At 41.2% G+C, this 19,332-nt stretch overlaps 1 protein-coding gene across 2 annotated transcripts in view; it reads right to left on the bottom strand.

Annotated features, from left to right (window-relative positions):
* Positions 1-19,332, bottom strand: part of RPTOR (regulatory associated protein of MTOR complex 1) — a 325,607-nt gene that overhangs the window by 114,824 nt on the left and 191,451 nt on the right. For both annotated transcript variants that reach the window (XM_081180842.1, XM_081180843.1), the window contains exon 10: positions 6,664-6,739. In XM_081180842.1, coding sequence (XP_081036968.1) covers positions 6,664-6,739 — 76 coding nt within the window. The remainder of the gene's footprint in view (positions 1-6,663; positions 6,740-19,332) is intronic.

Raw genomic sequence — 19,332 nt, 5'->3', positions numbered from 1 at the left:
AGGGTCTTGCTTCTCCGATAGCCACAGCCTTGGATTCCAAAAGAAATCAGGCATAGCTCTGTCTCTCAGCTGCCCAGCCTGCCAGCTTCTAGAAGCAAAGAAATAAACACTTCATTGATTACCAGTTGCTGGAATTTGTATCGTGAGTTTGCATAATTACCTGTGTCAACACATCAATGAAATATATTAGAGATGTAGTGGTATGTTTAAATTTGCTGAGCCCAGTCTTCGGGGTTATGTACCATGTCCTTCCTTACAAGACAGCCTCCCAGTTCCAAAGAGCAGCTTCCACCCCATTAGTCGTCTGTTTATGATACTTTTTGGGAAGCAGGGACTTCTATTTTATTTTTTCATTTGTGCTGGTCTACAGTCCCACAAGTAGTTTGTTTTGAGGACTAGAATGTGAACAGCAAAGGAGTAACTGTCTACATTTACCATCACATTCCATAGGAAACTGTAGGGCCCAATTTTATGAGCCAGTGTGGGACAATTCATCAGAATTTGAAGGAGCTGTTTCCTGTCTCTTTGCTTCTATATCTTGAGCATTTCAAAGCATCCCATGCTCCCCGCTTCCCCCCTTAATGTACCCCACTCTTTCCCTATAATTTGAATTAGCTCCGCCTATTATTTTTCCCTAGGTATTTTCATGGAGGTTGAAACTGTTCTTTGACCTTGGAAGACTTGCTATGACAATGTTTAAGAAATCCTGTGTGAGAACATTTGACATCTGAGATACTGACTCTGACGTCTGCCAGCCCAGTTACAAAACCGAATGACTAACCTTAATAATACTTAAATTCTCTCCCCCCCTCGTGGCGAACGCTTGAGCCTCCATTAAACCACAATTTCTTATAGGATTACCGCTGGCTGGCAGAAGCTAACTTAGTCTGCTGCACAATAATTCCTGATAGATTGGAGAGCAAAATGTTGATTAGGAAATGGGGGTTAGGATCTAGAATGTTCAGTCATGTTCAATTCACTGTGTGTAAAAGCAATGTAATAGAAAACTAAACCCCTCAATTTTACAATACACAGAGTTTTAGGATGCAGCTGTAACGCAAAAGCTGACTAACAGCTAGAGGCCAGCAAAGCCAAGGATTTAATGGAAAGATGAACTTCTTTCCTAGTCTATGTAGACAAGCAGGAAACAAATAGGAGTTGGCAAAAATGGATTAAAAATGCAATCCAGTGTTGAGCTGTTTGTTTACTTTTAAATGTCCACCAGTCCTTCAAAAGAGAAGTAAAGAGAAAAATATAAATCCTTATGCAAAGTGTGTGTGTGTGTGTGTGTGTGTGTGTGTGTGTGTGGTTGGTTCAAATCTGGTGGTTTGTTAACCACAGAGAATATTTAGCAATTGTGTAACATTATTCTGTAGTGGCTGAAGGACTGGAAACAAAGTGTCCCTGATGAAAGCAATGTTCAAGCACAGACGATAAAAACTAGAAAAGTAAAGGGCAGTACTTATTCCAGATTAGCCAAAAGAGTAATTTTTGAACACATTTTTGTGAGTTCTGCAGTCAGAAATATAAGCAATGCAGATGCCATACTACAAAAGCTTCGGAAGGACATACTTCTCGTTCAGACATTACACAGCTGCTCTAACAAATCACAGTTTGTTGCATTGTGTCTGAACAAGCTCAAGCATTCCTTTTCCCAATCTTATCTCCTCCTCCTCCTCCTCTTGCATGCCCGACTTAAGTGGAAACTTGATTTGTTAAATTACAGCTTCCGACGATGCTCACACCAACCTGGCATTCAACAACAGCAGCCACAGACCTGAGGCTGGCTGATATGACAATCACGATTCCCAAGTTGGAGGAGGGGCTGGCACATGGCACAGTCACTAACTGCCTGTGCTGTGTGCCTCTTAATATTAAAACTATTATTTAACAAACCAGAATGTTTCCTCTGATGTCAGGCATGCAAGAGGAGGAAGGAAGCGAGCCCTCACACTTACTGTCTGTTCATATAAATTTGGATACACTAATTTATTATAAAATGTTCGTTTTCTGAGAAATTTCATTTATTCAAATTATCCAATATTCTCTCCAATGGTTTGACTTCGACCCCAAAGGCACACTCCTCCATTGTCTCCTGAGACAGATGGATGCCAACAACTCAAGTAAACTAAAGGTGAATGCCCTTACTTTAAAAGGCCTAGTAATATTCTGAGTCATACTTGTTTCTCACACAATTAGGCAAGCCAAGTCACATTAAAACACTTGCTACTGGCAAATCCCGAAACAGCTTTTTCAAAGCTATGTTAAATAAATGATGCCTAACAAACACATTTGAACAAACAGACAAAGATCCACAGCTGTTTTTAGAGATTGTGAGGGAGAGAACACGTTTTATTCCTGTAACCAGAGTGCTACTCTCTTTCAGCCACAAAAGGCAGGAATATTATGTGCCAAGTACAGGTTGTATTGAGGAATCTTTAAGAAATGTCAAAACACTCTCCAGTAGGTTACACATTAGTTTTTCCCTCTGGTCATTAGCTTCAAGACTTTAATCATTTGTATAGGAATAATTCATTTTTATGGCCGTAGATGGTTGCTGTCATTGCGAGAGAACTTGACTGCAATTTTTCCCCACTCCAATAAATTTCTATTGGGCTCTCATCCAGTCAGTGTAATATATCTAGATACATTTGTCCAAAAAGCTCAGTATTGCAATAGCCACCAAGATGGAGCTTATCACACATACATCACTGCCTTGCCTGTAGGTGGCTGCCCACCTCAGAGTTCTAGAAACTGAAACAGACTGAGAAATCATTTTCACCCCTTCAGCATTCATAGAGTCCTTTGTTCTATAGTAATCTATTTCTATGGGCCTTCTTCACACCTACCTTTATACTATCAGACACATTCACAGCTCTGACAGTCTTCCTGGCCTGCTGCTAAGACTGAGTCACCCACTCTCCTAAACTCCGGAATGATTTCCCTTATTATACTACCTTCGTTATTATTCCCGGCCCAATAGACAAAGGCCTCGGGTCTTACATATTACAGCATTCTGCAGGTGATGCCAACCATTATTGACATTTCTCTCTCAAATACATTTCTTGCTGTGTCAACAGTAATATAGATATAGCGTGGTCAAATGACTCAATAAATTACGCATTCCTACCCACCAAAGATAGCCACAAACAAACATTGGCACACTGCCATCTCATCAGATTGGGGGGGGGGGTTGTTCTCATGATGCTTGCCTGGTGACAAATGCACCTTCCTCTTGACATTAATATGCCCACTGCTCAATTACCTAAAGATCAACCACAACAGTCCATCTGACAAGAAGAAAGAAGTGATGAGAGTGTATTTGCAGGTGCTTATGTTGTAGAGCTCTGAAATACAGATATACCACTTCAGACTGTATGTGAAAAAATACTTGTTTAGAGCCTCATACTAAAATCTCCCTCTGTGTGGAAAGATGTACATACCAACATCACATAGAGAGAAATGTTGACTGGGAAATAATTCCAAATAAGCAAGTCTCCACATAAATTCTGAGGTGGTAGTGCCATGTGAAAGGAATGAATACAGTGGTACCTCGGGTTGCAGACACTTCGGGTTACATACGCTTCAGGTTACAGACTCCGCTAACCCAGAAATAGTACCTCGGGTTAAGAACTTTGATTCAGGATGAGAACAGAAATCGTGCGGCAGTGGCGCCGCGGCAGCAGGAGGCCCCATTAGCTAAAGTGGTACTTCAGGTTAAGAACAGTTTCAGGTTAAGAACAGACCTCCAGAACGAATTAAGTTCTAAACCCGAGGTACCACTGTATGTGAGATAAAATTTTGTGAATTGAATATTTAGCTATAACAATTGCGTGAGTTTGGGGCCAATTCAGTTTTGCTAAAGTATTCCATTAAAGAATAATTTGCATAATACGTTATTTCAGCCTTGGGAAACTGGCAACCACAGTTTAGGGTGACACCAAGCATGGTAGATTAATAGCCTACTTCTCTATTATGAGTCCCCTTATGGCACTCTTCAGTCAAGTTCTAATAGTAGAACTGGGCTCAGAGAAAAGAGCTGGGGAGGAGTGACTATAGCAGGCTTCCTCAAACTCGGCCCTCCAGATGTTTTTGGCCTACAACTCCCATGATAGCAGGACCAGTGGTCAGGGATGATGGGAATTATAGTCTCGAAACATCTGGAGGGCTGAGTTTGAGGAAGCCTGGACTATAGGCTCTCTTCACTATGTGGCCCTTTTGCTTTTAAAACAGACCCCCTCCCTCTTTATACGTAATTGAGGCACAATGACATTTTAAGACACCAGTCTGTCTGAAATGGGACAGCTTACTTTGGTCACTTACTTTTTTTTTGGAGAGGGTATGACAAACTAAACATTACATGCTTTGCAAATGCAGGTTTATAAACCTCAATATCCACTTTGTTATGAAAAGGCAGCTTTTGGAGAAACCCATTAGAGTGGAGAAGAAGCAAAGTAGGTGCTTTAACCATTTCTCTGCTCAGAATTGCTCCCCTGGCCTTGAAATCGTGTTTCTCCCCCTAGGGCAGAACTTTCCAAACTATGTGCTGCAATACTTTAGTGTGTCAGCTGCAGCATGAATGCTCCTGGGGCTGGAAAGGTTTAGTTTAACCTCCAGTTTACTAGTAAAACTGAGTTGCTGTGTCACAAAATGATGCAAAGCTGAATTACTGTGTTGCGAAATGATGCATGTCCAAAAAGTGTGTCACCAACTTGAAAAGTTTGGAAACCTCTAGAAACCTGTGGCAAAAGTAGCTTAGGGGGGAATGAAAAGGTGCAAAATGCTAGCTGACAAAGCATTAAACATTTCTCCCACAGTAGCTTCTCCATTGCAAATCACACTTCCCAAAGCTGGTTTCCATTTAAAAAGTGGTGTGTGTGTGTGTGTAACACAATTTTTCTGCATGAAAGAATGTGGAGATAAATGGTGAGGACAGAAAAAAGGAGTATCGTATCTGAGTATAGCATTCTAGGTAACAACTAGTTATATGGCCAAACACAACTTGAGAAAACAAAACATAGGTTTTCCATTTAAAGCATCTTTAATGGAGTTGAGCCCAGAATCTATCAGAGTATTTGACCAAGTAGGCTAATGAGCCTATAAAAGAGCTATAATTTAAATGGTTCTGTCCATAAGATGGTAAAGAAATAGCCTAAGGCATCTGATGCTTGAAGGGATAAATAACAGTTTTCTCCTTCAAAATCACTAAGCCAAAACAGAGAGGAACAATTTCTCTGCATGAGATCATTCTAAAGAACAAAGCTAGGTGTTCCAACTTTCCCAAAATATAATTCTTCAATGCAACAGTTGTAATCATGCACGTTTCAGGAGCGCTAGTTTAAATAAAAGCTTCTACTGTAAAATCTTGGCAGTGTAGACTTGTTACAATAGTATGGGCCTCTGTGAGCACATAGCATCATTATACATGATTATTTCAGGAAGCCAATTCTGTTCAATAACAAGAATTCACAATTTGCTCTCTCCTTTTCTCTCTCGGAGTTAGCAGTAAAGAAAAACAAGTTCTCCAACCAATTCTATAATGCTCTACATTTTATGGTGCACTCACCACAAACATATGGTAGAGATATCCAAAAACATACCATTCAATCTTCTCTGTACCCAAGTTAATCTACCAGTTTTAAGTGCTGGTTAGCTCTAAGAAGCCAAATGTGACAAGCTGCTAGGAAGTCTAGTTCTTGGTTTGTTTGTTTTTCCTTTGTACGGAAAGAGCATCATCACAACATAAATTTCTGCAAACCACTGTGGCTTCAGGTGCATTTCTAGCCCTGAGAAACTACCATAAGCAAGAGAAAGTGTTTATTCTGCTCTGGGACTGGGAGAACAAAAAATTGTGGCAGATGGGGGAAGAAAGGGTAGAATTCAATGTCACACTGATCATTATGTCAGCACAAGTATTTCTGCTTGTCAGATCGAACAATCTCTCCCCTCCTGCCCCTGCATGCTGTACTGGAGGTTCTCCTGATCTTGAGCAGATTTGTGGGACATTGTGGGGGTCTGCAGGGGGCAGGGAGATTTTTTTGGGAGGGAGTCCTGTTGCACTAGTGGAAGTCCTTGCACAGGCTTCTACTAGTGTACTTGGTTAGCTAAATCCAGCCCAAAACAGTGGTGGCAGAGGGATTGCATTTAGCCTCTTATGATGAAAGTCACATTAAACAATGTTACAGTAACTAGTCATTATGGACCGTAACCCTCTATTTCCCATGTCTTTCGGTAACTAAACCTAAGTACATGGAACTGAAATAATTCCACACACTTCTTCTCACTAACCCTGCCTTTCCTACCCTCCTCGGTTGTCTTCTGTATGTAGAATTTCAGACTGTAACGTTCTGTTCTTTTATACCATAAAAAGTAGGAACTATTCCTCCCTTGCAAGCATAGCCAGTTTTCTAATTCTTAAGAAACAATACACAAAGATGATTTAAATTAGACTAGACTCTGTATTAGCTATGCAATCAGAATTGACTCCTCAAATGTTGAGCAGCTCCAATCCTCCATTAATCAATAACTTTGACTAGAACTATTTGCATTTGCTGGGAAACATCTTTGGGTATAAGAAGTCAAGAATGAATATGAGGTTTGAAGCACTAGCTGATTCCTCTGGAATGGCCCGTGTATGTTTCAAGAGAAAAATCAGTAACTCACCCTGAATGCAGTTCCTTCCTCTATAATGGTGGGCAACTGAGAAAGGCAGATATCCACAGCGAGGTCCCAAGCTTGCCTAAGGAAAGATAACATGACAACATCAGAAGTCTGACGTAAATGATTGTATGAAAACGTGTGTGGAACCAGAGTAGCAAATTGTATTTGAAGGCGGTGGTCTTCAACAAACCTTAGTTTGGTATTTACTTACTTGCTTCCAATGTATTTATACCCTGCAGTCCTACCCTAAAGGGCTTTCTAGACCAGCAAACAATTTAAAACCAAATAATTTGAAAACTGAATTAGAAGATTAACATTATTGAAAATCCCATGTCAGTAAGGTATCACCCATGTATCACGCATCTCAAACAGGTAATGGAAATATAACAAGACTGGAGTCAGATGATTCTCTCTGGGGAAGAAAATCTAAAGATGGGGTGTCTCTATTGAAAATGCCCTTTACCACCTGTGTAACCTTAGAAAGTAGTGGGGCGGGGGGGGGGGGAGAGAGAGAGAGCCTGCAAATATGATCTTAGGAGATGAGTAGGTTTGTGTGGCAGTAAATGGTCTTTTCAGGAAGTTCCAACAAAACTAATGGAGGCTGATTCTCTTCCTATATGTACCAACCCTGCAATTATCATTTCAGGTCTTTCTTCGCATGCCTCCTCCACAAGAGCTCCAGCGAGTGGCAACACAGAAGCGTGATTTTTCTACCGTGGCTCCTCGCTTGTGGAATGCTCTCCCCAGAAAGCCTCACCCGGCACATTCAATAATATCATTAGGTGCCAGGCAAAAACATTTGTCTTCTCCCAGGCCTTGGCTAATTAAAGAATCTATGTCATTTTAAACTGTATGTGGGTGTATTGTTTTTGTTTGCTACTACAGTGGTACATCGGGTTACAGACGCTTCAGGTTACAGACTCCGCTAACCCAGAAATAGTACCTTAGGTTAAGAACTTTGCTTCAGGATGAGAACAGAAATCGTGCTCCAGCGGCGCAGCAGCAGCAGGAGGCCCCATTAGCTAAAGTGGTGTTTCAGGTTAAGAACAATTTCAGGTTAAGAACAGACCTCCAGAACGAATTAAGTACTGAACCCGAGGTACCACTGTATGTCATATATTTTGTGTTTCTATATTGTAAACCACCCTGTGATCCTCGGATAAAGGGCAGTTTAGAAAGGGCAGTATGGACTTCTACACTAATCGAAAGCCCCCCACAGCTCCAGAAATAAATTTTATATTGGGAGATATACCCTGTGGCTGGTTAGAGATACACCAGATTATACATGTTCTGAATCACCCAAATATAAGGACTCAAGCATTATGCAGTTTAAACAGTTTTGAGCAACTGCTTCTCAACCCACCCATCGGGAAAGGGAATCAATCATCTCCCAACTATATAAAATCCTCACACAATTGGCTCCCCTTCCCCTCACTTCATTAAGACTAAATGGGGAAAAGATTGTGGAGAAGAATTAAAGGAACAACTCAGGGAACACATTTGGAACAAACTACGATTTGAATCCATCTCAATTAGAACTTGAGAAAAAGCTATAAATGCTGGTACATGTGCCCAGCGCTATTATATAGAATTAACCATAACACATCCAACCTTTGCTGGTAGGGATGCAATTTACCTGGCTCTCTAGTATATATGTGGTGGTTTTGCTCCTAAATTATTCCCTTTAGGGAAAAAGTTTTCAAACAATCAAACAATACAGCCAGACCCAAAATTAGCCCTACTGCCTTATTTTACTCCTCACATTTTAAAAAAATAACCAATAAAGATCTCATCCTCCATTTATTAACTGCAGTTAGATTAGCGATTGGGGAAAAAACCCCTGGAAAACTTTAAATGCAAATCTTTTTGAAGCCTGGATTTTGCAAGTATGGGACATTGTGCTTAAGGACAAATTAACCACTTCACAAAATAATTATCGATCGGAGAGGCGAAAGGCTCACAACTTCTTCATGACATGGTATCCTTTTATTGACTTTGTTAAGACAATCAAACATGGTTTTCACCCTCCATTGACTCGTGGAACCTTATGGAGAGACACTTTCATCTTATTGCCTTTCTTGGAATGTTTAAAATTACAACCATCAGCTGCTATTTTTCTTTCTTTTCTGTACAACTACTAAGCTCTGTTTTCCTTGTATGGGTGTGTTTTGATACTTGATACTAAGAATCAATTAAAAAACAAAAATAAGAATCAGTAGACCTAAAGATGGACCTTTTGAAAGCTCTACTCAGATGCATGGGGCATATTCAATTAATTTCTTTGTGCTAGTGCAACAGGATTCTCCTCTCTCCTTCCCCCCTCTTCACTGTCCCCAGAGGGTTGGAGAAACCCCTGGAACCCAATGTGGCTGGGGCAACCCAGTCAGATGGGCAAGGTACAAATAATAAAATTGTTGTTGTTGTTATATTTAAGGGGCATGTGGGGGGTGAGAGAAGGTGAAAGAACGGTAACAGAGAGCAGTTGCTGAACAGCTTGGCAGGTTTCTGGAGGAAACATTGACTTTAGAGCCATTTCAGTCCAGTTTCCGTCCTGGTTTTGGGACCGAGACGGCTCTGGTTGCCCTAACAGATGATCTCCATAGACAACTGGATTGAGGCGGGTCGGGACTGCTGGTTCTCTTAGATTTGTCAGGAGCCTTTGATATGGTCGATCATGATCTTCTGGACCACCACCTCACCAATGTGGGGTTACAGGGCATAGCCCGTAAATGGCTGTGCTCTTTTATCTCTAGTCGGGGACAGAGGGTAGCGCTAGGGAGGGAGATGTCGCCGCGCCACTCCTTGGTGTGTGGAGTGCCGAAGGGCGCAATCCTCTCCCCAGTGCTTTTTAACATCTTTATGTGCCCTCTTGCCCAGAATGTCCAGAGCTTTGGGCTGGGTTGTAACCAATATGCTGATGGCACTCAGCTCTATCTGCTGATGGATGGCCACACTGGCTCGGCTCCGGACACACTGACCAGATGCTTGGAGGCTGTGGCTGGATGGTTTCGTGGGAGCCAATTGAAACTAAATCCTTTGAAGACAGAAGTCCTCTGGCTGGGTCAGGATGGCATGGGGATGAGGGACCAACTCCCTTCTCTTTCGGGGGCCCAATGAGTGCCAGTGCCTTCCATTAAGAGTTTGGGTGTAATCCTTCTCAAATATTGTTTTTACTTTGGAATTATTCTAACCAATTCACTCCCCTCTCTTTTAATTCTTCAAACTTCTTCACTGTCGGGCAATCATTTATCTCTTCTATGAGTTCCCTATATCTGTTAGCCAACTGTCTTTCATATTATTTCTATGCATGGCTGATGACTCTATAGGCGATAGCCACCAGGGAGTTTTGGCTGTTACTTTTGTTTTGTTTCTTTCCCAAACTTCGAATAGGGCCTTTCTCGCCAAATGATTAGTGAAGCCTCTATGTGCTTTTATTTTATCATGAACCAGGTAACCATGCCACCCAAAAACTTTGTCCCAGCCCTCCAGGTCTAGGATTTCCGTATCTGTCAATAACTTCAAATCTTCCATCCATGTCATGCATGCGGCCTCAAAATACAGCTTGAGGTCTGGGACCGCAAACCCGCCCCTTCCTCTAGGCTCCATCAATACTTTAAACCTTACTCTTGGCTTCTTACCCTGCCAAATAAATTTAGAAAGATCGGGCCAGGGCCTTTTCAGTGATGGCTCCGACCTGGTGGAATGCTCTGTCCCACGAGACTAGGGACCTACAGGACCTCCTTTTGCCAGGCCTGTAAAACAGAGCTATTCCACCTGGCCTTTAATTTGAATTCAGCCTGATCTTTTATTTCCCTTCTCTTCCCTCCCCCTTCCCTTTTATGAAGATTACCCACTCTGGGACCCCACAGCTAATTCTCCCCTGGCCTCCTTACTGGCCCAAGTAGGACTAATTCAGCCAGCTAGCCCTGGTGACTATCTAATGCTTATTGGTTGGATTTCCCCCAAATTGATTTTTGAATTTTATTGTTATTCATGTTTTTATACTATATTTTATGCTGCTTCTATGTTGTATTACAATTAAGTGTTTTAAATTTGTGTTAGCTGCCCTGAGCCCAGTTTTCTGAACTGGGAAGGGCGGGGTATAAATAAAAATTTATTATTTATTATTATAACCTTGGGCTGGTGAAATGTTCAGGGTAGTTGATTGCAACCCTTCATATTTCATATGTAAGGCTTCTTAAAAGACACCCATCCAAATATAGTCCAAAGCTGCAACCCTAACTTCACTTACCTGGGGGTAAGCCCAAATGAATTAAATAGGAGTTACTTCAGTAGGAATGGCTAGGATTAACAGAGTGAACCTTAAATAGATCTGCAATGTACTGTAGTTCACAAGTTTCTTACAAAAATAAAATGAAAAGGCTGAAAGTCTTTCTGGAGAGAATTGAACAGAATTCCTTCAGCACTTTGAAAGAAGGACCACAGTTAAGCAGCCTGCTCTGCATATAGAAGGTCCCACGTTCAATTTCCAACATCTCCAGGTAGGGCTGGGAATGCTCCCTGTCTGAAATCCTGGTGAATGCCTGTCAGCGTAGACAACACTGAGCTGGATGGGCCCATGGACTGACTCAGTAAAAGGCACCTTCCTATGTTGACGCACATGCAATGAATGCATAGGGTGAAGGGAAAGGGAAAGCAGTGCAAAATCATGGCACAGCATTAACAGGTCTGAACATGTTCTGTGTCACTGGAGGCAGTCTGACTCTGAGTGTCTTGACATTGTCTCTGAGACACGGAGCATGCAGGAAGCTAGTAATACCTACCCTCTGCCAAGCAGCGCTTCACCTCTCTCTTCAATCTATGCATTCTGTATTCAGCTGCCCCTGTGCTGAAACTGCTGTGTTTTAATTCAGATGCCTTTCAAATACCTTCTCAAGTGTTGGCCACAAAGAGATAAAAATTGGTAATCTCCAACAAGCAGGCAAACTACAATAGTTTAGGAAGCATTGCATGAATAGTCTGATGCACAGTTAATCTCTTGAGGGGGGAAACGTTTATCCCACACTTGTTAAAAGCCTACTAGCTTGACCAATTTGCACAATATTTTAAATTGCACGTTGGTTTAATTGTCTATTTTAATTTGTGTTATATGAAGCAACTGAACTGGGTGGAGAATGAGGAAAGCAATATAAACATGGTTTTTAAAATTATTATTGCTTCCCATGAGGCATCCTGAAACAATTTACAGTTACATATTTTAAAGGAGTTTAAACAACTGCATATATAATTTTGTAAAAAGAAAACAATAATATAAAAACAGCTTAAAACATATACATAAAATCAAGTCAATTCCAAGACAGATACCAACTGGGACAACATTTTAAAGGTCTTGTTGAAAGAGGAACATCTTTAGCAGATGCCAAAAAGAAAACAGAAACGGTGCCTGTCTGATATGCAATGGAAGAGAGTTCCAAAGGGTTGGTGTTGCCACACTAAAGGCCACATTGCGACACTGTGCAGAACTGAATTTTGTGTAGAATGTTATCTGCAGGATACCCTCTCTTGCAAAGTGTAGTGATCAGTTGGGTATAAAAGGGATGAGATATTTTAGGTATCCTAGTCCCAAGCTGTGTAGGACTTTGTACACCAATGCCATCACCTTGAACCTAGCTACCGTAATTCTCAGTCAGTGTAATTCTTTCAGCAGCAGCATAATAGGATGGTGATAGTCTGCTGCAGTGAGCAGTTGAGCTGCAACATTTTGCACTAGCTGCAGCTTCTGAGTTAGCCTCAAGGGCAGCCCCTCATAAGAGTGCATGGGGATAATCCAATCTGGAAGTTACCAGCACCTGGACAAAAGTGGTCAGGCTATCCTGATCCAGAAGCGTCTGCAGCTGTCTTGCCAACGCAAAAAGGCACTCCTAGCCCCTGAGGTCACCTGGGCCTCTAGCAACAGGCTGTCAACTTGCTCCTTCGGGGGAGTACAACTCCATCCAAAGCAGGCAATTGACCAGTTATTTGGACTCAGAATCCACCCACCCACAGAACCTCTGCCTTCCCAGTTTACTGGGCATCATCCTGTCCACCACAGAGTCCAGGCACTGGTCCAAGGCTTGCACAGCCTCTCCTGATTTAGATAAACTAGGTTGGGTATCATCAGCATATGATGACGCCTCACTCTAAATCTCCTAATGTCCACTCCTGAAGTCTTCATATGTAGATACTAAACAACACTGGGGACATGATGGCACTTGATAGCACGACTGCCAGGGGGCTAAGAGGCTAATCACACAATATTGTTATCTGAAACTGACCCTGGAGATAGGAACAGAACTACTCAAAAGTGGTGCCCTTAATACGCATCTCAGGAGGCTATCATGGTTAATGGTATCAAAAACCCACTGAGAGATCAAGTCAACTAACCGGGTTGCTCTTCCCTTTGATAAAGGTCATTCACTAAGGTGATAAAGGCCTATTTACTCCCATAACCAGGTGTGAACCCTGATAGGAATGGACTAAGATAATCGGTTTCATCCAAAAATATTTTAACTGTCATGGCACAACTGTCTCAAGGACCTTTCCAAGAAAAGTGGTATTTGCGCTATTACTAAGCCTTATTTTCTAAATCTCTTTTATTTGAAACACTTTCTCTTCCAAATACTCTCTGCTGCAATAAGAGAAAATAAAGAACTCTCGCTTTTTCTGATTTTCTAAATATTTCGGATGCTTCCTCTCTACACAGCCACAGTAACGTTAAGAAACACTGTTCAGTAGCACTGACTGAAGAAAACAAAATAGCAAAATATGTTTGCTCTGTATTAGAATCATAGAATCATAGAATCATAGAATTGGAAGAGACCACAAGGGCCATCGAGTCCAACCCCCTGCCAAGCAGGAAACACCATCAGAGCACTTTAGGTTTCTGGACAGGTTTAAGTCTACATGCTTCCGTAAAAGGTACAATGAAAGCTGATATACTAGGATATATTAATTTTGAACTTAACATCAGTTCTGCTTCACACGTTACAGATCAATTCACCAAACACCACGGAACTATTGCTGATATGCCCAGGAGCCCCACCAAAAATCTGGAGAGGTTGCACCTCCACAGGCACATACCTCCACATGTGGTGGGAATGTCCCAAAATCCAACTCTTCTGGAAATCAGTCATACATATGCAAAATAACTGAGCGAGTATTAGAAGTCACCCCAGAACTGGCCCTACTGAACATCTTCCAAGATAATAACGCTCACTCACATTACAAAGAGCTAATAACCCACATACTCTCAGCAGCCAGAAACATTATAGTCAGACACTGGAGAGACCTGTCAGGAGTAAATATGGACCAATGGTATCAAATAGTATGGGAAACAGCCTTACTAGAAAAACTAACCAATAAACTGAAACTGACACGGGGACAAATAGAAGAGACGCCTTTACGCCGGCATGGTTACTCTTTATCATGTATATAGCCCAACAAGGCAACAACAAGAATCCGCCGACAGCATACGAATCAATATAGCTAATCTGACCCCAAAATCCTCCCCCACATAAACAAATCTCACTACAGCCAACCAAAGACAATCAACCACACCCTAGGAGGCCAAGCACTCTCACCACCAAGGAAATAAAACAAGCAAATTGAAAGAGAACCCGTACAAGTGACACTGACACCCCCCCCACTAAGTAGAAGAATAGAAGCACTGCCACCCAACCCCATGCACCATCCCCCTCTTTCCCCTTCATTTCTTCCCAACCTAACACAGTGGTACCTCGGGTTACAAACACTTCGGGTTACAGACTCCGCTAACCCAGAAGTAGTACCTTGGGTTAAGAACTTTGCTTCAGGATGAGAACAGCAGGAGGCCCCATTAGTTAAAGTGGTACCTCAGGTTAAGAATGGTTTCAGCTTAAGAACGGACCTCTGGAACGAATTAAGTTTGTAACCAGAGGTACCACTGTACTGCATGCCACACTAATGTCTTAAATTGATCTGTAGAAAACACAGCTTGAAAAAAGAGACAAGGCATGTATTTTTGTAAACTAAGAAATCTTTAATAAAAATATTAAAGATTCACAAGAGTTCCTGCTGTGCTAGCACAACACTGAGCCTAGGAAAATGCCAAGCTAACATAGGAATGGGAGTCCACATGATCTTGCTGATGTGCAACAGTGTCAGTTGTTGTGACAACTGATCCACGTACTTGCCTGGGCTCTACTCCTATAAATAAAGGTGTCGTCACGAACCAAAGTTCCTCATGTAGATTTAAAGAACAGGTTGGTACTTTTATGGATGTCCCTTCTTACAAAAACTCACCAATTTTTAAATGCTTGCACAGTGCACATGCCCCTCTGAATCTCAGGCAAACTTTTAATTAAACCAACACACATAAAGTGCACAACTCAAATAGAAAGTTTACAACTCTATGATTCTATGAAAATGCTAACTACAAATGCATTGAAACAGTTTTGCCAGTATACCAGACAAGTATTTATATTCACTGAAGCTTAACCACCTTTTGTCTCTAACGATCATGAACTTAACTCTCGTTGTTATCTTAACATACCGTAATATAATGTAACAGGATTGTGAGCTACACATCACCCTTTTGCTTTAAAGGAGCAGGGAGGGAGCATTACCTACATGCAATGGATTGGAGCCATGGAAATAAAAAGATGTTATTTCCAAGAGGCTTTACATACTAATATAGTACATAATCAACATACAGGGCTTTAGCTGCTTGTTTGAATACCTCCATTAAATCTTAATCAACTGTGTTCCACCCAAGAGACTAGCTACTGCAAAGCAGCCAAGTAACAGGATTCAGGCTGCAGATAGAAAACAAAAACTACACACAAAATAAAGGAACAGCTTGCAAAACACACAATTTCTTCTCTACTGATTCACAGCATACACTTTGTCTCATTTGCTCCCTCACCTCCTCATCCCCATGGCTTCTTCAGTAATGACCTTCACAATAGGCTGCCTATATAATTATGAGGTAATCAGGGGATAATCAAAACAGCTTCAAAGCAAAAGCAATAAATGGCTCCCGCGTGCTCAATAAACGCCCAGGATGCAGGCAAAATGGTTATAGAGAACAGTTGTGGGAGATATTTATTCCAGATTGTGACAAGAGATAAAGTCAATTATTACAATTAAATCTATATCCTATTTCTGAACTCTGCCTGCAATGCTGACTTGATGTGAAAACATTTAACAGAGGCTTGGCTCATGCTTTTATGGATGGTTCCCACTCTGCAGATATATAGAAAAATAATTTGTGGTGACAACTGGCTCCCCAAAGGTTCCACCAAGAGACTCATAGAATTGAAACTGAAGCAGCTGTTACTACCTCTGAGCTGACTGATGACCCTGAAAAAGATCTGGCTTCTTCCCTAGAGCAACAGAGTAAATCAAAAACACCCAGCAGTGCTGTTACTTTCTGGGTGCTAGTTTTACTGGCCATGAGCTAGGACTATAGAGGAGGCCCAGCTACTAAAGGCAAAATGAATCTGCTCTCCGATGCTCAATGTTGGCTTGGCTTTGTTCAGCTCCTGCCTGCAAAATTTAATCATAGCATATCCTTAAGCTAAAGAACCAGGGAATCCCTCTCATACAATCTTGGAAGGGAACGGACACTTTATTCAAGCCACTCCGATAGCTCTTGTTATAGCCTTTGGTTCTCTGGTTGGAAAGTAGGACAGCAGTAGGAACCTGGATGATAAAACAAAAACTCAGTTCCAGAGATCGGGCTTCCACTGGTCTTCTGGCTTGGACACACTGAGTCCCAAATGGGGGCTGTGAATAAAACTTGCTTGCAAATCTTTTGAGGCTTTACTACTACATTAATATTTTTAAACTTCTGTCGAAGGACTAATAATATTACCCAACTTTCAGGCCAGAAAACAAGGAGGGACAAAAACTTGCAAAAGAGAATAATATCTCAATAGTTTGTGAGAGCCAATAACACCAAGGGCTTTGAGATGAATGCTATTTATCTATACTTTATTGCTTAGAGGTGAAGGAGGGTCATGGGAAGAGACACATTTACAGTCTTGATTTGTGCTACTTGCAAATTGCAGGAGACACCAGTGTAGGTCATTAGCCGATAGAGGCAGATGTTGCTAAGATGCTTAACTCCTCAAAGGCATTTCAGGTAAAAACCACAAAGTCTTCTAAAAAGAAAAGAGAAAAGAAGCAGCCATTCCTACAAGGTCAAATCTTGGAACGCTTTAAAAGAAACGTTTATCAGAGAGAAACTCAATGGTATTTGAAAAGAGATTTCAGCAGATTAAGGCCAAATCTCTTTTCCTACTTCTACAAACACATCATTAAAAATCAATGTGGTCATATCAGTCAATATTATTCACCCTTTCCGAAAAGCATAATCACCATTATCAGAATGTAATATGACTGCCTTTAGCAATGTAACGAGTCAGTGATTAACCTGAATTGCTCCACAGGCGCTGTTCAATCCATTTTCTTACAGTGCTACCTACCCTCAAGAACATTTTCTCCTGCTTTGTTGGGGAGGGGGAAAGCACTGCAAAGCAGGGCACGGCTTGCTAATATTTCATCTGTGTTAGTGTTTAGAGAACAAATGTTAAATACTTATACAAACACACAAGTAAAATGGGCCACTGCCCAAGAAAAAGCACTGTAAACACTCATAAAAAGAGAGCAGGGGAACAGAGCTATTCAAATTCCACCCAAAGGTAAAAGTGAAAGGTAAATTAAATGATGGCAAAACAGGAGCCAGGAAGGAAAGCCACCGTTCTATCTTCTTAATTCACACGGAGGAGGAGAAGATAAAGGCAGGGGTTCCACTTCAGAAGGATTTCATAAGAGCAAGACCGTGACAATACATAATATTTTATTAGATTAGTCTATTACATAACATTTGCATGGATACAAAATCTTGTATACATTAGCAGAAGAGCTCTCTCTCTCTCTCTCTCTCTCACACACACACACACACACACACACATATATACACAGACATAAAATCACTGTGGAGGGATATGCAATTCTTCAGATCATTGTACGGTGTGGCACAGGCAGTTTAACCAGAGGAGGGAAGAGATTGCAAGTCATCTGTGCACTAATGGAGCTTCCCCTCATGCCAGATGATGTTTGGATCTGTAGAATTATTTTGCAGGCTAACTTCTACTGCCTGAGAAATAAGGAACGCTAGACAAAAGATTCCATTGTTTTTTAATTGTAAGTTTCCTAAATAAATACCTGCAGTTGTGAATCATAGTCAGCCTTATTTTAAAATACCTCGCCAACAAATAGAAAGCATAAAAGCGTCGGAGAGTCCATCAACAAGTTTTGGGTATCCATCACGGATTTCATGCTTCAGTCTTTGCTGCTGCCTCATCGTCTTGTTCTGAAGGACAAATGTGATTCAGTGCAGAGTCACTGGTACCCAATCTTTGGAGAAGGGGCATTCTGAATCATTTCGGTCTTCCGTGGTAGAGAAACGGTTGCTGCCCAGAAAAGCAACAACCGAGAAATATTGGGAAGTAGCACGTCCACACAAAAAAGTTGGCACCAAAGACGTTCTTCTAACACAGGTTTAATTTCAGGCGCGCGCGCACACACACACACACACACACACACACACAGTCATTGTTTCAGCATTTGTAAACATTAAAAAATACCCTGCTGATGCAAATGAGGTCCTTAATTAGCATACACATATATGCAAGGGCATTGTGGGTGATGAAGTATAAGTTACACCAGTCCTGAACAGTAGCTCAGTATTACCGTATTCTCATGAATCTAATGTGCCATCAAATCTATCACGCACCTCAATTTTCACAGTGTTATTTGGCAAAAAAAGGTGTGCATTTGAGTAAATACGGTACTTTGTATTACATATTGGATGTTGTGATGAGGAGAAAGAGCAGTGTATGAGAACCATGCAATGTAGTATCCAGACTCATGCCATTTTTTAAAAAATATTTTTTAAAGAGGGAAATTCAATTTTGGAGGCTGTTAAGTTACCTGTAGCAGCAACATGGTGGGGGGAGAGAAAGGGAGTGATTCCCATGGCGGGGAACAGGAGGACTTTTTCCTTTGACACAAGCATTCGAGTGGGTATGATGCATGTCAAAGGCTTAAATATGTTTTGCTCAAAAGAGAAAGGGCAACTATTTGACCTGCGCTGATAACACTGCTGTAGTTATTATGAGGTATAAATAAATAACCACAACATATGCTCTTAGAATATACTATCTGCTTTTCAATAATTCAGTACTGAATTTATTCAAGCATGGGCATTTGAACTTTGGTAAGATATACATCTTAAATGTAAGATCAACGGATGAAAAATGTACAGTAATATAGCTAGTTTACAACCAACGTATGAAACTTAAGTTCTTTGCAAGCACTAGGGTTACATTGGGGAAGAGCAGGGCTCTTTTGTCTTTAACAGCTGTGTGGCAGGCAGAAATTTAAGAGACTTAGCCTTTCTAGTATAGAAATACAATTATGGGGACAACTTCAACTGTTCCTATCCCTGCCTTCTACATATCAAAGCAAAGGTCATAATCCTTCCTAATATGGTGCCTTGCACTGCTGTTTAAATTGCCTTGCACTGCTATTTAAATTATCAGATAAGGGCCCATCACACTTTTATCTTGATTCAGGTAGGTAGCCGTGTTGATCTGATGCAGTCGAAATAAATTAAAAAAATAAAAA

Source organism: Podarcis bocagei (genome assembly GCF_964188305.1).
Source record: "Podarcis bocagei genome assembly, chromosome: 2".
Lineage (NCBI taxonomy): Eukaryota > Metazoa > Chordata > Lepidosauria > Squamata > Lacertidae > Podarcis > Podarcis bocagei.
Note: the sequence above shows the minus strand (reverse complement) of the source record. Positions and strands in the feature narration are given on the sequence as shown.